The 25,172-nt window shown below is 40.9% G+C and overlaps 2 gene segments (V, D, J or C); one reads left to right on the forward strand and one right to left on the reverse strand.

Annotated features, from left to right (window-relative positions):
• The window catches only part of LOC108697575, a 321,745-nt gene that overhangs the window by 273,239 nt on the left and 23,334 nt on the right, over positions 1 to 25,172 (forward strand).
• On the reverse strand, positions 641 to 25,171 carry LOC108697580. The segment is given in 4 exon segments: positions 641 to 3,043; positions 3,161 to 3,239; positions 6,179 to 6,221; positions 25,113 to 25,171. Coding segments are annotated over 4 exon segments (429 nt in total).

Raw genomic sequence — 25,172 nt, forward strand, 5'->3', positions numbered from 1 at the left:
CACTGGCCCTGCTGTCTTTGCATCTGATGTTGATTTATAAAGCAGCTATTTTCTTATCCAAAATATATTAAGAGATATTTTGTAAGTGACTCTGAGAGGGCTCCTATACAGATATATTGTCATTTTACCAATATATTGCCCTAATTGCACCAATTACATTGCCTCTCATGCCTGCAATCACAGATGAAAAAACTCCTTATGCATTGTGGGTGAAAAACATGTCGACGTGCTCAAAATTGCACTTTGAACAAGGCAGTTGCAATTGTAAATTAGCACTATTGTTATGTATACAGCTTTTTATTGTTGATTGATGAGCCTTATTTTTGGCAAGTTTCACTTCTAAATGGGAGAACAAAAAATATCTTGCATCAAAAAAAATGTTGCGTGTCAACAAAAATTGCAGCGAGTCAAAAAAAAATTGGATGCACAAAAGTCGATTCCTTTTCAGAGGAAACCTTGATTCTAATTTGATTCAAATTCGATTCAAGTTTTCAAGTCGGGACTATTCGATTGAATTTTGGCCATTCAAATTTTTTTTCATAAATGACATACCATTAGAATTATAAATAATAAAATAAATAATAAAATCAAATTTATTAGAGTTTAAAAAATTCACATTACTTTAAAATTTGACCCCGAATGCATATTCTGTATTCACTTGACCCTTGTGATGTGGACTCTCAACTGAGACAAAAGCCTCAAATTAGCAGTCTAAAAATGCAAATACCTTTGCAGTCTGAGTAAGTTTGCCTCAAATCATTTTGGGGGTTTATTTATCAAATGCAACTGCAGTTTTGGTCCCACAACATTTGCTACAGTTGTAGGGGGAAACTTGAAACTGCTCCTTGCAGCCTATAAAGAATTTTAAAAAGTTTGGAACAATATAATGCAAATGGTCTCTTTTTAATAGAAATATAAATATATTGTCACTGGCTGAACACAGTCATTAATCTTGTCCTTGCTGCCAGGGACAATTTGTGACTGGCCAAACAATAAATATTGACATTGATAGACAACAGCACAATTAACTTATAATTCTAGCCAGGGTTATAAATGACTGACTGGCTGATAAGTACAGATAAACTGATGCCTGTTGCTAGGGGCAACTATACATTTGGTGGTGCTAATATTTTGGAACCACCAATCTTTATACATTGCTTATTTTCTTGTTTTATAGAGCTCAGTTCTACTTTGGGCACCTACCCAAAACTTCTGCTTACAAGCCTGCTCTCTAAAGAAATCTTCTGACCTGCAACGAACCATTCAGATTAATATAAAGTTGTAAAGAGACCAAATCACACGATACTCAGGCCACTAAGTGACAGACGGCAATCGTAGGAAAGTTACTGTCAAATAGTAGTGACCAGGGTTGCCACCTGACTGGTATTTTACTGGCCTGGCCAGTGGCCGGTAAAAATGATGGCTGATCCCAATGTTATTAATAAGGAAAAAGATAAATATATAGGTATTTTTTTCCAGAAAAGGTGCAACCCTAGTCGGACTGGAGCCTTGAGGGCTCACCAGGGCTGTAAGCCAAAGGGCCCTCCTGGCAGTCCCCAGGGGCCCCCTCCAAAGCCAACCCCCACAACATGCATGTGCAATCGCGGTGCAATGGTAGTTCTCTATGGGACAACCGGGGGACCAGTTCAACCCTGGTAGTGACAAACTACCAATAAAATTGTCCGATTGACTGACGACCACAAAATACTTGCAGGAGGGGGGGCCCAGTTGCAAAACCGAGGCCCCTAGTTTTCTAATTACGCCACTGTCACATGGTAATTTCAGGGTTCCCTTAGAGGTTAGCATCCATAGGTGCATCCTGCAGACTGGCATGCCATCTCCCCAAAATCAACCACTGCCACAATTTGAATGTAATTTACCTAAATAGATGCTAATTTGCAATTGTATTGGTCCATCCCCCACACCAAAAAGAAGACATTTATTAGGCACTTTTGGCTACAAATAGAACTAAGCAGTGGCATAACTAGATGTTACTGTGCCCCACAGCAAAATAATTTAAGGGCCCCCAAAATATCCAGTAGTTGCCCTGTATTACCAATACATATTAACATTACTCATTAGGGGGCCTCCTATGCCTCCTGGGTCCCCCTCCATCTCCTGGGTCGGCTTCATCTGTAGTTATGCCCCTGGAACTAAGTATTTTTGGTAAATCTCTACCCAGGGGCATTTCTGGGCCCCTGGCCTCCCTGAGGCAGGCTTTCAGATGCTGCCTCCTTCACACTCATCACTTACCTTTCCAAGTATCATAGTGGGGTGTCGCATTGCTAGTGCAGAGATCGCAATTGCCCTCTCTGCACTAGAAGAGAAATGAAATCTGAAATCTGATATAAGAAAAGCTTCTATTCAATATTATCCTAAAACAATACCACCAGAGGTATTCTCTTGGAACAAAAACACAGTCTGCAGAACGATGGATTGTGCCCAGGGCTTTATGACTTAGGTATATAAAATGTATCACGCTTCAATTTCATGCTTTGCTCACTGGTTACCACTATACTTCATATTGCTACTACGTCAGTTTTAAAAATCAAGGACAAAAACCATCTGAAAAAAGTGAAACCAGGCAGAGTCCCTGAAAATTTGGGTTAAAAAATGCTGTCTTAAAGAATATATCCAAAGTAATGCGTTTTTTGTAAATGAGAGAAAATTACATGATATGAAACCATATTCACAAAGAGCTCCAGAAATAAAAGTAAGGGTTTTTGTTCAGCTCTGTATCACTGTGTGAGTGGCGTCCAACCATACTGCTGACAGTAATAATCTGCTGCATCTTCTGCTTCCATTCTGCTGATTGTAAGAGAGAAATTGAATCCAGACCGACTGCCGCTGATCCGCTCTGGGGTCCCTGTGTGTCGGGTGCTTGCAGCATAGATCAGCAGCTTTGGTACCTGCCCTGATTTCTGTTGGTACCAAGAGATGTGACTGGTGTTGGCACTGGGTTTACATGTGATGGTGACAGTTTCTCCTGGTGACACAGAGACATAATCTGGAGACTGAGTCACCACAACCCACCCATAGGAATCTAATGATTAGAAACATTAAAGAGAAGCTAATGATTAGAAACATAAACGGTTTTTCATTATACAATATAAAATAAATGATTGGTTACTTAAAATATAGACATAAAGCTATTTCTCACCTTGGATAAAGATCAGGAGGATCCCCAGTAGCAGCAGCAGCAGTAGATAAGTGGGATAAGACATGTCTCTATCTATGCACTGTGACACATACAGATCATTAATATGGCACAGGGACACTGGCACTTTTATAGCAGCTGCAGTTTAGCCACACAATGTCTCTATGCAAAACACCAACCCACATCCCTCTCACATCTCTGACTCTATTTAGAGTCATGAGGCTGGAGGTGCAGCTTTCTGTAGCCTGGAAGAATCTATTCAGATTTGAATATGAAAGTGTGGTGTTTTTTTTTGGGTGATGAAAACAGGAGAAGTTTGCTCATTTGGGTTGGTGGTGGGGGAAGGAAGGCCGTATGGACAATTCAAGACTTTGCAAACTGGCCTTTTGGTGTGTTTGATAGAAAAGTTGCCAATGGACAGAGGGATGGACTCTGCGGGCTGGAGGGTGGATGGGTGGGTTTGTGGGATTTTTGGTTATTTTTGTTTTGTTGTATGATTTGTAAACTGTTTATGAATTGATTGAATTTAATTGAATTGATTAATGTAAAGTGATCTTTTAAATAAAAAAATTCTATTTAGAGTCATGATCAGTAATGAAACAGAGTTCACACATGTGGAGGGCCATGTAGCCAAGCACAACCCATGAGAAATGTTTTTGCAGGTTTGGGATCCCACCTTCATTAGTCTAGTTATTAATTTGACAGCAAAGTCCCTACAGTTACAGCCTGGGTTTTCTGTTGAACTTCTGCAGGTTTCTTAAAACCTGATATAATTTTAGGTATAAACCTAAAAATATCTAAAATATGCCTCTTCCTTTAAGCTATAGGTGCATTTCTACCATGTATATCCCACATCAACTGCAAGATACTGACTGAGCCCTTTTTACTCTTTGGCTTAAAGGGATTCTGTCATGATTTTTATGGTGTAGTTTTTATATCTAAATTACACTGTTTACACTTAGTGATGGGCGAATTTGCGCCGGTTCGCTTCGCCGAAAAATTCGAGAATTTCGCGCGAAATTCGTGAAACGGCGAAAAATTCACGAAACGGCGCCGGCGTCTCGTTTTTGACGCCGGCGCCCGTTTTTTTGCCGCGAATTTTCGCGGGCGTTTCGCACATTTATTCGCTGGCGGCGACTCGCGCAAATTTGCCGCGAATTTGCGCCTGGCGAATAAATTCGCCCATCACTATTTACACTGCAAATAATTCACTCTACCATATAAAATGTAATTCCTGAACCAATAAGTATTTATTTTTTTTAGTTGTTGTAATATTGGTGTGTAGGTGCATCTCAGGTCATTTTGCCTGGTCATGTGATTTCAGAAAGAGCCAGCACTTTAGGATGGAACTGCTTTCTGGCAGGCTGTTGTTTCTCCTACTCAATGTAACTGAATGTGTCTCAGTGGGACATGGGTTTACTATTGAGTGCTGTGCTTAGATCTACCAGGCAGCTGTTATCTTGTGTTAGGGAGCTGCTATCTGGTTACCTTCTCATTGTTCTGTTGTTAGGCTACTGGGGTGGGGGAGGGGTGTTGAAGGCACTCTATCATATTATACAATTTTATCCATATACAAGGGGCGCACAACATAATATATTCACTAGGGATGAGTGAACTTTTTTGCCTGGTACATTTTGCCTGCTGCGGTTTCATTCACCAGTGGCAAATATTTTAGTAAATCCACTCTAGAATGTCAACATGCATTTTGTTTCAAATAAAAACAGATTTGGCAGATTTTTGTGCCAAAACAAAAAATACAGAATAAAATCTGACATTATTATTATGTGCCTCTTATCTTCAACGTCAACCATTTAGATCAGTGCCCTCACCAGTTCTGCCCCTATGTGTCTAACCTGAACACACCTTTGCTTAAAAATAGTAAAATCAATAGGAAAGCAGCAACTTTGATATTGATATTGTAATATAATGTGGCGCACACTAGGTGTCGCTATAACATGATAATGCTTTATACATAACAGTGTGTAACTTGTTGATGTGGGAGGTCTTGAGTTTTGCTGGACTGATAGAAATACAGATCCCTTACAAAAAGAATATCTCCTGTGTCTTTATGAACAGTTTAAACCTCACAATCAGAAACATTACACACTGTTTGGAACTTCACTGATTTACTAACGAGCGCTGGCTTAACTTAACAAAAGTGACTGACGCTGGCACTCATTCGCACTCAATCGCCAGGCGAAGTTGCGCTCTGGTGAATGGATGTAACTGAGCAAATTCACTAAGATGCTGATTTTACTGAACGTTACCTCTTGCGCCAGACTTGCCTTCGCCACCTCAGACCAGGCAAAGTGCAATAGAGTAGATAGGGCCTCCTCAAAATTTAGTTGATAATTTTTCTAAGTTCAGAAAAACACGGGCGAATTTTTCCCGCTTCCCCCCTACATTTCCTAACATATGGCACATAAACTATACACTGGGCTCATGTGTAGGGCAATATATCAACTCTATTTTATTTTATTAAAGTTCCCTGGACTTGTGTAATGTAATGTATTTGCTGCAACATATACGTCCATTCAACTTTAACTTCCCGCCATATGCAAATTAGCCAACGCTAGCGCAACTTGCTGAATTAACACTAGCAAAACTTTGCCATTGTCCGGCGCCCTGGACGCAACTTTGCATGTTAGTGAATTAGCGTCTGAACGAATTTTCGGCTGGTGAATGGTTGCGCTGCCTGCGAAGCTGTCGCTGGCGAATTTTTGCTGCTTAGTAAATTTGCCCCATATTGTAAAAATGTAAGCACTCGTTGAAGAGAATGCAATTTGTATGATGATGATAATGAGGCAGCATTCTAGTGGTATCGCTAGGCCAGAGATGACAACAACAGGTTAGAGACATGGTTTAAAATTTCACCATAAAAAAACAAAAATCATAAAAATAAATCCTGCCAGCTGGGCTCTACCGTCACACATTTGATGAGTTCCCTCACTATACTGGGCCCCTTGTGGACTACCAGCAAAAACACACAGGTTGACTAATGGATTGGAGTAACTGGCTTACCTGTTCCTTCCAGAATACTCTTCCAGGGCCAAACAGCAGAGTCCTTTGAACAGAGAAGACATTTCTGTTTAGTAACATCATCCTTGAAGGTTACATCTCCTATTGGGGAGAAATTAAAGGCAAAATTCATCTTTTACATATTTTTTTGTCACTCTACCACATAATATAAAGATATCATAAAGATATCAAGGGCATTCCTGTTATGAGACTAGGTGAGTGACGTAATTTATTATTTTTTTAAGGTTACAAAAATATAGCCCTGGTTCTCCTACAGGGCAGAACTACCTCCACTGCTGAAAAAAACTGTGGTCATCAACTATGCTGTCTTCTCAGCTCACAGAGAGCCAATCACAATCGAGGACACATGACAACTAAGATTGATAATTTAGCCGCTATGTATAGAGCTATCTGAGATACCTGGGGAACTAAAAGGGAGGGAGATTTGAGTAAAAGAACAGGGCCATAAGCAGACAAAATTGCATTTGGTAACTGAGGCCTGATATCCATGTAACAGTCAAAAAATTAATATATATTACAAACGAGTTTATTTTTAGGGATTCTGATTGAATCCCATAACTTTGTGGAACGTTCCTCTTTATACAATGGATGGAGCAATAAATGAATGGGATCAACGATGTTAATAGGCATATGGACTTAAAGATGGTCAAGATAAAGCACCTTTGCTGCACCTAGATGTCTAAAATAATGAAGGATTATTTACTACTGCAAGAGCTATGAGCAACCCTCACCCCACTAGTGAGTTGCGTGTTAAAGGAAAACTATACCCCCCAAACAATATAGGTCTCTTTAAAAAGATATTGCATAAAACAGCTCATATGTAAAACCCTGCTTCATGTAAATAAACCATTTTCATAATAATATACTTTTCTAGTAGTATGTGCCATTGGGTAATCATAAATAGAAAATTGCCATTTTAAAAAAATAAGGGCCACCCCTGAGATCGTACGATTCACTGTGCACACAAATATACCAACAAACCATACATGTAAGGTCACATGAGCCAATTAACAGACAGAGTTGCGTCTTTTGCTTCCACACTTCTTCCTGTTACAGTTAGAGCTGTAGTATTTCTGGTCAGGTGATCTCTGAGGCAGCACACAGACCATCACGAAATGGTGGCTCAAGGCAAGAGATGTAAAAGGGCAATATTTACTTAAATATATACTCCAGTTTGGTAATATTCTTTAATATACCAATTAATATGATATAAACTATCTGTTACTTTTGTATTCATTTTGGGGGTATGGTTGTCCTTTAAACCCCTATCATTAAAGGTACTTGCATCAAAATGTGCTTATATTTCAGTGCAACCAATATCATGACTATTTTGCATTATATCTATTGTGAACTGTAAAGCTGTCAAACCCCCCTATTTTTTCCAGAGTTTCCTGATTTTGGGTTCCATCCCCCAGTCTCCTGCCACTCCAAAGCCTTATTTATTTTGGGGCAAAAAGTTGGTGCTCTTGCACAGAACATTTCGGTGACGTTAGCAGAGTGATATGTTTATGCACAGCACGGAATCTGTGGCTTTAGGATAAGTCATAACATCACGTCCGCAACAGGATATTTTCGCTGCTGCGCCCCCTGTTAAAGTTTTTTATAATTTGACAGCTCTGCTGGAACTGTTCACTGTGAGGAATTTTGTTGTGGTACCTTCACACACCTTTTCTTGCTAAAATGAATAAGTTGTTTGATGTACTTTGTACTGAGCTCGATAAAGGACTGAATATAATACAAAACCACAACTTTTCCATATATATCAGAGTGCTGTTGTGAGATAGTTTGTGTCCTGCAGTCCAGTTCTATTATCCCTGGCTGGGAAGTATTCTATGGACTCCATTTAATGACTGCCTACTTCTAGATTAATTACCCCTTTTTGGGTAGTCCCCTAAGGTTTTGCCTTGCTAAATGGGCCCAAGTTTTAAAAAACTCAAGTGTGGTCCTAATTTATAGATGGAAAACTGTGTCCCTTTTCCATGTTAAAGTATTCTCCTGTCAGTTCAGGAACTGGCCAGTAGATGTCACTATTCTATTACATAAAAGGGGAAGCACACACACAAACTCTTTTAAAGTCTTTTATTCCTCTGTGTGTGCTACCCCAGATAGGGTTGCCACCCAGCTGTAAAACACCTGCCAAGATCGAGCCGGTATTACAAATTTATCTGCAATGTAGTTGTTGGTAAATTTGTAATACCCTTAACAAAAGCCTGTCCCCAATCTGCCCAAAACGTACCTTTTCTCTGCCAGTATGGCTCCTCAAACCCCCTTCTGGCCATCTTGTGATGTGGCTACGTCCCTTTTATGGTATGACCCCCCTTTTAAGTGAAGGGCCGCCCCCTTTTGTTCCCACCCCAACCAGCAGGTAGAAAATTTATAAAATGTTGGCAACCCTAACCAGGGCCACCTTCAGATGGGGCACAGGGGGTACAATTGTACAGGGCCCCGGCGCTTCTGCACTTTGGCTGTTCGTCACTTGGGCATTCAAGACTTCAAAAGGAGACAGCACGGCTTTGGCGCTGTCAAGGGGGGCCCGGCTCTTTCAAAAGTTCAGCACTGTCGGCCCCCCTTGACAGCGCCAAAGCCGTGCTGCCTCCTTTTGAAGTCTTGAATGCGGAAGTGACGAACAGCCAAAATCTAGAATCGCCGAAAAGACCTGAAGCCACGAAAATAGCCGAAGTCCTGAAGTGGCGAAAAGACCCCAAAGTCATGAAAGGAGGCAAAGTTAAAGTCCCGAAGCGGCGCAAAGACATGAAAAAAAGCCGAAATTGAAGTCCTGAAGCAGCGAAAAGACCCAAAGTCATGAAAGAAGGTGAAGTTGAAGTCCTGAAGCCATGAGTTCTATTCCTCTGAACACCAATGTATGGGGTTTTTTTTAAACTTTTTTAACCCAATTTTTTTTTAAAATTGTAAGGGGGGCACTGGTGCCAATGTTTTTTTAAAAAATATTTTTTGGGGCCCCATTTTTTTTAACTCGTAAGGGGGGCCCTAGTGCCGATGTTTTTTTCTTTAACTTATAGGGTAGCCCTGGTAACCAATAGCTTTTTATAACTTGAGTGTGGGGGGTTACCTTTTTTAGCGTTGATGTCTGTGTGGTCTTTTAACTGTGATGTGGAGTGGGCAGGATCTGGGGTGGGGCTTGGGGGCTGTACGGGGCCCCATGATTTCTAATGGTGGCCCTGACCCTAACCCCAGAGCAAAACTGCTGTGATTAAGCTTTATTTCTGGACTATTTCTGTAGTCCAGAAATAAAGCTTAACCACAGCAGTTTTGCTCTTTGAGTGCTCTCCTCAAAGAACACTTTCATGACGTCACTGCAGGGTGAGGATGGGTTATGGTCAGGTGTGGGTCCAAAAAATCTGGACCCGCACATCACTAATGAGCACCCATTAAAGAACTCACTGTCTGAGTAAATAGCAGAGAAATCAGGCTTGAATCTATAAATGGAGGAGCCAGAAGCCAACAATGTTAGGTCACGGCGGGGAGAGTGGAAGGAACTGCTAAACCTGAACCCTCCCACGACCCAAAGACTTGAAGTAGCAGCCGGCTTGAACCTGCCCGACCCCCGGGTCCCATGGGTTTCATACCAGCCTGCACATCACTAGAGCTCATCTAGATTTACTTAGTTGTTTAAGTGATGTGGGCAGACTTATTTTTATTATCAGGCAGGAGAGCACAAATTTGATGTTTTCCAAAGGTTCTACCAATGTGCTGAAGTGCCCATGAAGGAAAGTAAACAGAATATTTTTTATCACAGTAAAATTCCCTAGTGATGTGAGAGGGATGCGGGTTGGTGTTTTGCATAGAGACATAGAGAAATAGAATGTTTGTTTTTAATAGAATGTTTTTATTTAAAAGAACACTTTACATTAATCAATTCAATTAAATTCAATCAATTCATAAACAGTTTACAAATCATACAACAAAACAAAAATAACCAAAAATCCCACCCATACACCCTCCAGCCCGCAGAGTCCATCCCTCTGTCCATTGGCAACTTTTCTATCAAACACACCAAAAGGCCAGTTTGCAAAGTCTTGAATTGTCCATACGGCCTTCCTTCCCCCACCACCATCCCAAATGAGCAAACTTCTCCTGTTTTCATCACCCAACAAAAAACACCACACTTTCATATTCAAATCTGAATAGGTTCTTCCAGGCTACAGAAAGCTGCACCTCCAGCCTCATGACTCTAAATAGAGTCAGAGATGTGAGAGGGATGTTGGTTGGTGTTTTGCATAGAGACATTGTGTGGCTAAACTGCAGCTGCTATAAAAGTGCCAGTGTCCCTGTGCCATATTAATGATCTGTATGTGTCACAGTGCATAGATAGAGACATGTCTTATCCCACTTATCTACTGCTGCTGCTGCTACTGGGGATCCTCCTGATCTTTAGCCAAGGTAAGTGTAGCCTCCATGTATCTTCTACTAAGACAAACTGATAATTAATGATGAACATTTAAATTATTATTATCTCTTATTCAATCCTCAGGTTCCTATGGGCAGATTGTACTGACTCAGACTCCAGATTATGTCTCTGTGTCACCAGGAGAAACTGTCACCATCACATGTAAAGCCAATAAAAATATTAATGATGCCATAGCCTGGTACCAACAGAAATCAGGGCAGGTACCAAAGCTACTGATCTATTATGCAAACAGGAGACACACAGGGACCCCAGAGCGGATCAGTGGCAGTGGGTCTGGAACTGATTTCACTCTTACAATTAGCAAAACAGAAGCAGAAGATGCAGCAGATTATTACTGTCAGCAGAACAGGGATTACCCTCTCACACAGTGATACAGATCTGAACAAAAACCTTCCTCTTTCTGTAGAAGCTTCAGTTACGCATATAACATGGATCATATGGAGACCAGGGCAGGGTCTGATGGGCCCCGGGCCTCCTGCCAACCCAAGTTCACTTCTTCTTCTGTTCCAGTCATGGTGCCCTTCACGTATGTGCAATCATGCCAACAAGGAAAAAACAGTCAGTACATTAATTGCAGTGGGAAGGGGGGTGCTGTTACTTTGAAAGGGGGTTGGTGGCACTTGCTGCTAGGCTGGGGGCCCCCAGGTTGCAGCCCTTGTGGGTCTCAGACACCCCAGTCCGAAACTGGGATGGGAAATTTATTTACATTTAGATCTACACAAAAGAACAAAATGCATCTCATCCTTATCACAGTCTGGATTCCTTACCGCAAGTGAAGATGCCAAATACAAGCTGTTGTGGGAATCTGATATTGTGAAAAGGTAAATATACTCCCTTTAAATGAGAACTAACCCCTTAAAATGAATGTGGCTAAAAATGCCATATTTTTTATAGTAAACTTATTGCATGAGGCTAACGTTTCAGCTTGTCAATAGCAGCAATGATCCAGGACTTCAAACTTGTCACAGGGGGTCACCATCTTGGAAAGTGTCTGTGACACTCACATGCTCAGTGGGCTCTGATTGGCTGTTGAGAAGCTAAGCTTAGGGCTCGTCACTAATTATCCAGCAGAAAATGAGCTTCCCTGGCTGTAATATAAGCTGATGCTACAGGTTTGCTGATTATTAAATTCTGATGCTAATTGCACTGGTTTCTGTGCTGCCATGTAGTAATTATGTGTATTAATTACTAATCAGCCTTATATTGTGACATTTCTATTCTATGTGTACTGTATATTGTGAGTGGCTCCCTAAGCTCAGTAAGTGACAGCAGCACAGAGCATGTGAAGTGAATCAGCAGAAAAGAAGATGGGGAGCTACTGGGGCATCTTTGGAGACACAGATCTTTACTGCTAAAGGGCTGTGGTTGCCTTGGGCTGGTACAGAAGCACAAAACATAATGTACAACATTTCTAGCTAATTCTTTAGTAAAGCTTTAGTTCGACTTTAATGTTATAAAATCCCCTATCTTTCAAAGTTGTTCCAAATCACAGAAGATAGTGGTCACCATCCTCACTGGCCATGATGTAATTTCCCCCTTCTGCCTTTGCTGAATGTGCACGTTCATTTCTATATAGCCCTGTTCTGCAACTGCAGGAGATCTATCACACATTACTTTGCATGTGGCGCTACAGGAGTCCTGTGCCTCCGCTATATGGGAGAGCAGGTACCTATAAAATGGCGTGCCTCCACTTAAGTTTAGGGCAGACTGAGCTTTAAAACCCCTCCCTAGGAAACTTCTTTGTTCCACAATCACTCACAAGGAAAGATTGAAAGTTTTATTTGCAGAATACTATAACTTTAAATAACTTGCAGACATTTGGATCATTTTATAATGTCTCTTATATGGGTTATATTTTTGTAGTCACACAAATGATTAGCAGTTCCTTCCAACAAATAGTCATCCAGTATCGTACCTCCCAACATCTGAAAAACGAAAAGAGGGACAAAAACCTGTTCCACGTGCCCATATTATGACCACGCCCCCTAATTAATATGTCCATTTTACAAAATTTAGCAGGATATGAAAGTTTGAACACTTTTCTGGGCATTTTAGTGCAATGTTTTATGTGTTATAACAGTTTTGCTAATGAAGGCTAATTGCCCTTTAAATTGCTAGTCTCAGTTCTGCCAAGAGACTTGCTTATCTTAAATAGTTACAATTGTTTATTTGCTTATCTTAAATTGTTACAAAAGTATTTAAGTGCAGCTGCTGACTGTGATGGGCTCTCTGCCAAAAAGCCTCATTTTAATTATTTTTCAGAAAATTTTTATCTTTTTCTGGTGTCAGTGACGCTAGAAAAGTTGGGAAGTTTCAGTAAGAAACCCAGAACTGCGGCTGAGCTGTAAAAATCAGGACTGTCCTGCAGAAAATGAGATAGTTGGGAGGTATTCAGTGTATACTCATAACTCTCAAGTTTAGTGTTCCCAGCACCCCAGGTAGTATTGCCTGCATTTGGTGCACAATACCCATTGAAGGCTAATCCAACAGGGATCTCACACTCTATATCTGAGCCTAAACACTTGAGTCCCTAACCTGGTGGCCTTGTCACCGCAGGGTACTAACCCTCCTGGTCTCCTCTTTGGAGCCTCTGGCTGCTCTTTAAATAACTCCTGATCCTGTCTTTCACACCTAGGGGCCGATTCACTAACTTCGAGTGAAGGATTCGAAGTAAAAAAAAACTTCGACTTTCGAGTAGTTTTTTGTGCTCCTCGACTATCGAATTGGCGTAAATTCGCCTGAGTAGAATGATTCGAATAGATTGAGCGCAAAACGCTGCGACTATTCGCCATTCGATAGTCGAAGTACTGGATCGAGCGCAAAAACGATGCGACTATTCGCCCATTCGATAGCCGAAGTACTGCCTCTTTTAAAAATACTTTCGACTGCCTACTTCGCCACCTAAAACCTACCGAATTGCTTTAAAAGCCTATGGGAATGTCCCATAGGCTTGTTTTCCAAGTTGTTGATCGAATAAAAAGGCATTCGATCGAATGATAATCCTTCGAGCGAATATTCGATCGAGCGCCTATTCGCCTGGCGAATAGTCGCCAATTTGACTATTCGCCAGCGCGTAAATTCGCCCGAATTGCCTATTTGATTCTATTCGATTCTATTCCCCAGTCGAATTTCGAAGGATTTAACCCCTCGAAATTCGACCCTTGATGAATTTGCCCCCTAGAGTGACTATAAAGAACTGCCCTTGCCCTTTCTTCACCTATTCTGGAACCTTACTTTGTAACAGGCCCTATGGAGCACCACAGCACTTTCTCCAGCAAGTGTACGGCCACATAGGACCTTCCCCTTTTATAAAATAGAATAGTGACGTCTGCTGGCCAATCACTGAATTGCCAGCACAATACTTTGACACAGGAAGAAGCTTCCCTTCTAGAACAAAGGACACAATCTATGCCCAGGGAAACGAAGGACCAAAAGGTTAGCAAAACCTTTACCCGCCTACATCTAATACATGCATCTTCATCAAAGTGTTGCCTCTTCACCAAAGTGTATCAAGTGATGCTTGATAAATGAAATAGTTATTAATGTCAGTATGCCCCTAATGGAGCATGGGGAAATTTATCTACTGCTGTTCACAATAAACTACTTTGTGAATTAAGCGGGGACGTCATAGGGACATTGAGTTTCCATGGAAAGGAGATGCAATGTCCTTACTATGTCCCCACCATGTTTGCAATCCAGATTATGGTCACTAGTGGAATGCCAAGTGAATGTCTGTGATCTTCATGTTTACTATTGGAGGGGCAAGAAAGGGAGGCAGTAGAAAGGGTCAGTCATGATGCTTGTGGAGGTCAAGTGACCTGTGCTTCACTAGAAGAAAAAAAACAGTGAGAATCAAAGGAAAGGGCTTACAAGCCACAATCCTAGGGTTGGCACCTGTCCAGATTTGACCCAGACAGCCTGGTTTTAGGAAGGGCTGCCCAGGTCAAAACTGTCTGCCCGATTTTCCAAATAAGGAAAATCAGGCAGGATTACCTGAGATTGATGCTATAATTGACCAATTATCGTTCTCCACATTATAGCTCCGCCCTGACATCACTGGCCTGCCCCTAGAACATCAACATCAGACATGCCCCTTGAAAGTCATCTAGCTGCCCCAACCTGAAGTTAGATGGATTTCTATCTTTCTGAAGCACATTACATCAAGGAGCTGCATACTTTAGGTAAAAATATCTCTATAAGACATCCATTATTTTGGGGTAAAATTGTTCATTAATAACAGTCAGTCACTTAGGAAGAGACACACAACTTGCCTATAACCTTCAGAGCTTTGATAATAACAAAAGGAACAAGCTATCTGTGATTACCAGTGACGCATTTTCCCTTTATCTTCAAGTAGAACTTCACTCGTGTTCACTAAGAAGCTGGGGAAATACAAGGTTTTGTGGGAGAATATATGGCAGATGGCTCCGATTTTTACACTTATTTTTTAAATGACCCCTGCTGTGTACTGTCTGGGGAGATGTGATAACATTGTGATATTGTGCTTTAGGAACTTTAACATTTCTTCCCTGGAAGGTGCCTTTTTGTTTTGCCATAACTCATTGGTTATGTGGAGTTAGGGGCCCAAGAGCAGAATATTTGGTTAATATCTAGTTACTATTGTACAATGAAGTTAATTATTCTGTAAGCCACTTATGCATTAGATGACCCCAATGAAATGTTCAACCACAAAATAAGGTGTTGGAACCCAATAGATTTCAAGGTTTTTGAAAAAGGTTAGATTTAAATAGGGTAATATCAAAATTCAATTTTAAAACCTGTCATGGGGCTAGACGCTAGACATGTTGTTAGTCTCCCAGGTGCCTTCAGTCATGTAACTTGTGCTGTGATAAACTGCAGTCACTGCTGTACTGCAAGTTGAAGTGATGTTACCCCCTCCCTTTCTAACCCAGCAACCCATCAATAGAACAATGGGAAGGTAATGAATTAACAGCTCCCTAACACAAGATAACCGCTGCCTGGTAGATATGAAAATAATGTAAGCAAACCTAAATAAGGGAGCACCACCCCTAAGTTTGAGAGAAACAAATAGATGGTGTGCAGGGTTACGGAGATAAATAGTAATTCAAAAGAAAGAAAGAGTTAACCCACAAAGTTGCACCACCCCATCATAGAACCCGATGACTCAAGGAACGAAAATTAAAACTTAACTTTTACTAATAAATTAGATAAAATCGTGAGTCCAGAAGAACATTTAAAATAAAGTTAGGAACAGGGAGACGAAGAACCCAAATTAGGTTAGGCGATATATGCAAAGCATAAGGTGAATATTGGGTTATCAATGGGTATCCAACCCACCTGCCAAACTTGGCATACGTGTACTTGTGAGTCTCAATTAGTCAGCCACCCCTTCACTCTGGTTTACACCCTCCCATTTTCCTGGTACGAAGAAACAGGTAAGTGGAGTGGCAATTACATAAATCAGTTACACATAACCTGCTAATCAAGGTCATAGATTAAGCTACACATTCAACCATCGTTTTCAAGCCTTGGTATTTCCACCACCCCTTCACCCTCAGGCGCACCCTCCCATTTCCATAGAAGGAGAAAATACAACGGGTGGTATCAAAAGTTGACCCACTGTTCACTTAAACAGCCTGAATTGTTATATTTTAAGTAAGTTCACATCGAAGTTTAGATTCTACCCTAAAAAAGAGGCTCAGACGATCGCCCACACCTTCACATACAGAGCTTCCCACCCGTTTCCGCTGTGAAGCAATGGACAAGATGTATGATTCAGTTAGGCAGGGGGACTGATCATACATCTTTATAGGCCATTGCTTCACAGCGGAAACGGGATGGTTGAATGTGTAGCTTAATCTTAGAATCTTAAGCTTAGAATAATTAAGCAAACAATGGTTGAAATGTGCAGTGCTAGGCAACTACATGCAGTTTTTCATGGCTGTTTCTTGACAGTCCACTAGTCTTGCTACATGAAAGCTGCCCATTTCTTCTCAGGCTAGTAAACAGTTCTGCTCTCCTTGTTAACAATGGGCAAATACTAGACACCATGGGGAAAATTCACTAAGGGGGTAAATTTTTGTGTGCAAAGGTTTCGCCACACTATGCACCACTTCACCAAGTGTAAATATGCTACCACTACGCTAATTCACTAAAATGCAACGTCGCATCTCTCCAGCTGAATGCTGGCGAAGTTTCGCTAGTGTTAATTTGTCAGCGCAAGGATTTCATAGCAAACTTTTTCTAACGTTTGTTTCTGTTTAGCGAAACTTCTTTCACTTATTCTTAGGTCAATTTGAATAGGGCGGGTACATATATATATACGTCTTTATTAGAGATGTTGGTGCAAATGCTTGAAGTGGCCACTTATTATTAAAAATGTTCAAGAAAGAAAAATAAATGCAAAATTTCCTAGACATGAGCCCACCCTAAAACAAATGTGGCATGCCCCTCAAATGGTTAAAAAAAAATTTAAATAAAAAAAATTAATAGTTACAACTTTTAAAGACAATCCCGCTTTAAAATATAAAAAAATGCCAGCATTTTTAAAATGTTAATGCATTTCGGGCAAACAGGATATGATGTCACTGACATAAGATTGAGGAGGATGTAGCATCATCTTATCAGTTCTACAGGTCTAAACTGGCGAAGGAAATGTTCTGTAAAATTCGCACTTTAGTGAATTTGCTAAGTAATGATCGTTCGCCTGAGCGAAAATTCTCCTGTCGAGAGGGTGCGAAACTGCGATAGCGAAGGTCTCTTTCACTAGCAAATTGTCCTCTACCCCTGTTAGTAAATTGGCGATATCCCTGCGGATGAGATTTCTGGCAAATTTTCACCAGCATCGGCCATTTTGCCCTTTAGTAAATCTGCCGCTATGTTTGATACTGTGATTGATTGTTATAGGACCTAAGAGATGCAGAGAGTGGTGGGGTGGGACAATTAATGGAAGTACATTAAAGGAAAACTATACCCCCAAAATTATCCAATCCAATTAAGCATCAGATAGTTTACATCATATTAAGTGCCATATTAAAGAATCTTACCAAACTGGTCTATATATTTAAGTAAATATTGCCCTTTTATATCTCTTGAACCACCATTTCGTGATGGTCTGTGTGCTGCCTCAGAGATCACCTGACCAGAAATACTACAACACTAACTGTAACAGTAAGAAGTATTGACACAAAAGACAGAACTCTGTCTGTTAATTGGCTCATGTGACCTAACAAGTATGGTTTGTTGGTATGTTGGTGTGCGCAGTGAATCGTACGATCCCAGGGGGTGGCCCTTATTTTTTAAAAAGGCAAATTTTCTATTTATGATTATGGTTTATATAAATTATATTATTATTATTATATACATGGTTTATTTACATGAAGCAGGGTTTTACATATGAGCTGTTTTATGCAATATCTTTTTATAGAGACCTACATTGTTTGGGGGGTATAGTTTTCCTTTAATGATATCCATCCCTTGCAGCAGGTACTGTTGAGATCAAGAGAGCAGCCCAGGAGAGAGAAGTAAGGTGAATCAAAGTCCTTGTACAACAGAAAATACTGGGTGGAAATTGCAGATCTCGTTGTGTAATATCAATATGGTGTGGCTATTTGAGGTGAGCAATTGAATTAATCTGAGGTGGAGCCTAGCAAAGAAAAGCCAATAATAAAGGAATATATATGCAAACGTTCAGAGCTAGTGATGTGCGAATAAATTTGGCAGGCACAAATTTGTGATGAATTTCTGCGTTTGCCCGCCAGCAAATAAATTTGGCGAAACTGCTGTGAAAATTCAACGGCGAAGAATCCGCCTTGACAAAAAAATTTGTCACGCATCAGAATATTTGAGCGCATAAAATTATTTGCCCATTGACTTTAATGCATTTGGACCAAATAGTCGTGCGCTCGCGTCAAAATTATTTTAATGCCCATTGACTTCAATGAATTTTGCAAGCGACAAGGCACAGATTCGCCTATCACTATTCATAGCTGATGTTGGGAATTACAGTTCCATAAACTTGACAAACGTGTTACAATTGCTCCTTTATGTGAAACCAATTCCAAAAACTACTACGGTGATTTAAAATATTTACTGTACTTATTTTAGTAGGTAGTAGACCTTTAGATGGATTAATAACTTTTCTAGTTTACATAAAGAAAAACAGGAAGCATGAACTACACAGTTTTTATGTCTGAAATGTGGCAAATTACCTGGCAGAATAACTTAATAAATTCGACAATATACCATTGGTTGAATAAGGAGAACTAACAGGATATAGAATAGCAATTAGCCTATAATAGGTTCTCTTGGTCTCTTTGCCTAGGAGCAGTAACCGATAGCAACAAATTAGCAGAAAGCATTTAATGATCATCTGTTTAAAAGCAAACATCTTAATGGTTGCTATGGGTTATTGTTCCTGGGAAAACCTAGTGCATTAGATCCATCCAATGGAATTATGTAATAAAAGCCACTAAATGTGCCCAGGTGCAGAAACCTATAGCAACTTAGCTGCAGAAAGCATTTACTGCTCTCCTGTTTAAAAGCAAACATCTTATTGTTTGCTATTGGTTACTGTTCCACATATGGGGGCAAGTGTATTAGATCCTTTAGAGGTTTTTAATCTACAGCCAGTAATGTAACTGCAAGCTATGGGTCACAGGTTCAGGCCATGCAGCCGGGCCCCCAAAGCCCCTCCAGAGATATATGCAAGCCCGGCTTCATATGCAAGCGAAACTGCCAACAGGGTGCAGCTCTATGCAAAACACCAACCAACATCCCCCTCATATCACTGACTGTCCGGAGGTTACTTTTACTATAAAAATAACACATTTACTCTCACTAAGGTTGCTTTTAGGCTTTGGTTGATGTTTGGAAAAGATAAAATTGCTGAGCCCCCCAACCTCAAAGATTTAGAAAGTAGCTCCACCCTCTATAATTAAAACATACATTAAAGTGTTACTTGTGAGAGTTGCATGAATGGATGTGTGAAGTGTTCTGAAACTGCCGGGGTACAGATGTTAGAACAGCATTGTATGTAGAAGACAGGTGGTGTTGAAGGCCCCCGCCTCTGTTCAGAGATGGTTTCTCCACCTTGACATGAATCGACTCTTTCACACCTCATTCAAACCAGCGGTCTTCTTTATCTAATATTTGGACCATGCTATCTTCAAAGGAGTGTCCCTTGTCTTTTAGGTGTAGAGAGACAGCTGAGTTTTGCCCTGTAGAGTTCGCCCTCCTATGCTGAGCCATTCGCTTGGTGAGCAGTTGTTTTTTCTCCCCAATGTATAGAACTGTGCACTCCTCGCTACACTGGACTCCGTATACCACATTGCTTTGTTTTTCTTTAGGGGTTGGATCCTTTGGGTGTACCAGTTTTTGTCTCAGTGTGTATATACTTACACATTCACAGCAGCATAAAGACATAGCCTGACGAGTTGCAAAGTGTAAAACATTTGTGTTTTTCTTTTGTACTTTATTTGGACTTCTCCTACCAAGCAGGATTGGAAAACTGTTCAAAACAATGAATGAGCTTACTAACTATAGAGGAAGCAGAAGCCGCAGTCGCAGGGAGGCCCAGGGAACAGAGGGGCCCAGACTGTGGGGTCTGCTACCTCTATAGCTAATAAGAAATCCCCTCCTCCCCAGCCACTCTCTTAACTGCGGTAAGGAAGGGGGACACAAATTGGGTGGGAGTGGGAGGAATTGGGCGGGGAGTGGGTGGGCAGAGGCAGGACGTGGGTGGGGTGGAGGTGGGATGGGAAGTGGGCGGGAGGATGGGGATCAGAGTGAGCTGAGCACCTCTGAATATTTTTGCAGGGGGGGGGGCGGCGCACTCTAGTTTTGCCACTGCTCTGTCAGATGATTTTTTTGCACACTGAACTGTTGCTACACAGAATTCTAATGGAAACATTACATCACAAGCTAAAGAACTTGATAGAAAATAAAGTGCAATAGATTCACAGCAGGAGTTGACACATTGGTCATTGCAGAGTATTGAATAATACATTACTCCACTGTTATTCTGTATACTTATAGTACAGATTCCCTGAAGTTGCCTTCTGCTGTTATTGAGCTATCATATTACCCTCAAAGAATATTATAGATAATTGTTTGTGTGTGTGTGTGTGTATGCCCTTTAATAAGTTTGTGATTTTTTTAAAACAAGTGTTAAGTATGAAGGGTATGAACAATGTTTTGGGATTAGTGTGGCTCAGCAATGTGTTGTTTACCAAAGGTCGACCAATACCTTAAAGAGAACTAAAGTCTAAATAATAACAGAACCTGTGCATTTGAAGCCAGGTCCAGAACAGCGTCAACTCTGCATGATCCTGTTAGAAGATTTCAGAAAAGAGAACTGAAGTGAGATGGCGCTTGCTGTCCCACTGTGCTACTCTTCTTTTTAGAAGTGAGAGGCAGTGTCGGACTGGGATGCCAGGGGCCCACCAGAAAACCTTAGACAGTGGGGCCCACTTTCCGAACTATTATTCCTCCTTTCCTAACTCAAAATCTTTATTCTCCTAGTCTTTTATATCTACTTACCAAATTCTTCCACTATTAAGCATTGTCCCCATAAATAAATAGGGAATGACTATGAAATTGGCTAAATGGTTAGAAGCAAGAAGCCCACTGACACCTGGGCCCACCGGGAGTTTTCCTGATATCCCTGTGGGCCAGTCCGACACTGGTGAGAGGACAGGCCTTGTGACTGGGAAAAAGGGGGCCTCAATGTACAGTGGTGTGAAAAACTATTTGCCCCCTTCCTGATTTCTTATTCTTTTGCATGTTTCTGATCATCAAACACATTTAACTATTAGTCAAAGATAACACAAGTAAACACAAGTAAACACAAAATGCAGTTTTTAAATGAGGGTTTTTATTATTTAGGGAGAAAAGAAATCCAAACCTGTGTGAAAAAGTAATTGCCCCCTGAACCTAATAACTGGTTGGGCCACCCTTAGCAGCAATAACTGCAATCAAGCGTTTGCGATAACTTGCAACGAGTCTTTTACAGCGCTCTGGAGGAATTTTGGCCCACTCATCTTTGCAGAATTGTTGTAATTCAGCTTTATTTGAGGGTTTTCTAGCATGAACCGCCTTTTTAAGGTCATGCCACAACATCTCAATAGGATTCAGGTCAGGACTTTGACTAGGCCACTCCAAAGTCTTCATTTTGTTTTTCTTCAGCCATTCAGAGGTGGATTTGCTGGTGTGTTTTGGGTCATTGTCCTGCTGCAGCACCCAAGATCGCTTCAGCTTGAGTTGACGAACAGATGGCCGGACATTCTCCTTCAGGATTTTTTGGTAGACAGTAGAATTTATGGTTCCATCTATCACAGCAAGTCTTCCAGGTCCTGAAGCAGCAAAACAACCCCAGACCATCACACTACCACCACCATATTTTACTGTTGGTATGATGTTCTTTTTCTGAAATGCTGTGTTACTTTTACGCCAGATGTAACGGGACGCGCACCTTCCAAAAAGTTCAACTTTTGTCTCGTCGGTCCACAAGGTATTTTCCCAAAATTTCTTGGCAATCATTGAGATGTTTTTTAGCAAAATTGAGACGAGCCTTAATGTTCTTTTTGCTTAAAAGTGGTTTGCGCCTTGGAAATGTGCCATGCAGGCCGTTTTTGCCCAGTCTCTTTCTTATGGTGGAGTCGTGAACACTGACCTTAATTGAGGCAAGTGAGGCCTGCAGTTCTTTAGATGTTGTCCTGGGGTCTTTTGTGGCCTCTCAGATGAGTTGTCTCTGCGCTCTTGGGGTAATTTTGGTCGGCCGGCCACTCCTGGGAAGGTTCACCACTGTTCCATGTTTTTGCCATTTGTGGATAATGGCTCTCACTGTGGTTCGCTGGAGTCCCAAAGCTTTAGAAATGGCTTTATAACCTTTACCAGACTGATAGATCTCAATTACTTTTACTAGTTTATTTTTTAACAAGGGGGGCAATCACTTTTTCACACAGGCCCATGTAGATTTGGAGTTTTTTTTCTCCCTTAATAACGTAAACCTTCATTTAAAAACTGCATTTTGTGTTCAATTATGTTATCTTTGACTAATAGTTAACGGTTTTTGATGAGCAGAAACATTTAAGTGTGACAAACATGCAAAAGAATAAGAAATCAGGAAGGGGGCAAATAGTTTTTCACACCACTGTATATATCTTTGTATTTATGTATGTATTTATGTGAAATCCAGGGCTGCTCCTGCCATGAGGCAATATAGACAAAATCCAGAAGCACACCAAAAATAGTTGCTGCGTGAAAATTGGTGATTTAGTTAACCAATAAGCATTTCAAAAACAAGCTTGATAAAGGGTCCAGAGGGGTATGAAACTTTGCCTTGTTTGTGAAATGCGTATGGGTTAAATAAATCACCTATTTTCACGCAGCAACTATTTTTTGGAAGAAGATTTCTGGTTGAACACCCACCACTTTCAACAAGTGTAAACCTCACAGGTAGAGCACTCTATTATCATGCACCTGCCATGAAGCAATGTGTCCACCAGGGGTGGAAAAAAGCTGCCTCTCATAATTTTTATTTTTTAAAACAGAAATGTGGCTTTTTTAGTGCAGAGAAAACAATAGTGTTCCCTGTACTGCCTCTCCCTTCACACACTCATTTACATAGGCGTATAGTGATTTTTTTGTTTGGGGAGGCTAGAAAATAATGAAGTATCTATATGCAATAAGTCAACAATAGACTTAATTATTTTATAATTTTGTGTCACGCATAAATGGTGTTAACTTTAAAAGTTCAACATTTTTTAAACCCTTTTAAAAGAAAGATGCACTTTGTAGCACGGCAAGGTGATATAAAATACATTTTTATAATACAAAATATACTTTTTCATCTTCATTCAGTCTCATAGCTTTCCCTCTGTTTGAGCACTTAAAGGGCACCTGTTGGGCAAAAATATTATCCCCAACCAAAGGGGCGGGCTAATAGAGCCTGCACTCCGGTTGGGGGTTACTATTTTTTTATTTTTTTTTAAAAATTGCCCCTGCCAGCGATTGGACACCCGCAAGGGAGGGAGCTCACAGTGTAAGCGACCATGTCGTACATAGAGCGTGAGAAGCAGTGCAGGACCACGCACACCCTATGGAAGGTAAGAGACGCCTGGTGCACAAGGGTAGAGGCTCGGCCACCTCACAACAGGATACAAATCAGCAACATCCGATGGCACACAGGACTACAGGAATTCTTCCAAAAATTCTTTATTTACGGATTGCAAATGCAACGTTTGCTTGACAAAGGGGATTTCTTTTCCCCGAAACGTTGCATTTGCAATCCGTAAATAAAGAATTTTTGGAAGAATTCCTGTAGTCCTGTGTGCCATCAGATGTTGCTGATTTGTACATAGAGCGTGCACATAAAGAGTCACATGCATAATGAGTAAGTTCGCTCATTATGCACATGCGTGAAGTCGTGAAAACAGCCGAAATTGAAGTCCTGAAGCAGTGAAAAGACCCGAAGTCACGAAAGCAGGCGAAGTTGAAGTCCTGAAGCCACAAGTTCAATTCTACTGAACAATTTGTGTGTTTTTTTTTAATCCCCTTGCCACCAATGTATTATTTTAATATTCTATAGGCCCCTGCCACCGATGTTTTTTTTTAAAAAAAATTTTGGGGCTCCAATTTTTTTAACTTGTAAGGGGGGCCCTAGCACCAATGTTTTTTTTAAAAGATATTCTTTGGGGCCATAATTTTTTTTAACTTGTAAGGGGGGCCCTGACACCAATGTTTTTTTTTTTTTTTAATTATAAGGGGGCCCTGACCATCAATTGCTTTTTATTGTGTGTGTGGGGGGGTTACTTTTTTAGCGCTGATGTCTGTGTGATTTTTGGGCAGGATCTGGCTTGGGTGCCAGTGTGGGCAGGGCCCAGGGGGCCCCGAAAATTTTTGTTGTATGGGGCTCCGTGATTTCTAATGGCAGCCCTGCTGCTCGTACCAGGAGCTCCCTCCCGGTGCTGGTGGCCTTGCGCTGGTGGGGGGGGGAATTAAAAAAAACAAAAGTTACCCTCAACCGGAGTGTGGGCTCTCTTAGGCCGTACCTTGGGCTATAATATTATTTCCCAACAGGTGCCCTTTAATTTTAGATTAATTCAATACTCACAGCTACCTTACACTCAGCTCCCAGTATGTTTTTTTCTGTCCCACAGGGACCAGCAGACCCAGCCCTCACAACCCTTCAGCACACTTCATTTGCTGCATTTCCAAAACTTTTTAAGCCCCCAAAACAACTCCTCCAACTAAAACATTCCCCCATAAATCCCAGTAGAATTCATATTCCTGCCTCCCCACACTCCGTTCCTAGCAAGATTAACTCTTACAGCCACAAAAGACTCATTGTCTCAACCTTAGACTTGTGTCTGTATTAGTATTTGGTATTCTAGAAATCCGCAAACAAATCCTTTAGCTCCCATATACAACAAAATCATATATGAAGAAATGCAGCCACATTTAATGCATGAATAGCAGGATAATTATTATTAATAGGTTACTTACATTCCACACCTTCTGCTGCTCTGAGCTTCAGTTTCCCTGCACTGTAGATTTAGCTCCGTG

The sequence above is a fragment of the Xenopus laevis genome, chromosome 1L (assembly GCF_017654675.1).
Source record: "Xenopus laevis strain J_2021 chromosome 1L, Xenopus_laevis_v10.1, whole genome shotgun sequence".
Lineage (NCBI taxonomy): Eukaryota > Metazoa > Chordata > Amphibia > Anura > Pipidae > Xenopus > Xenopus laevis.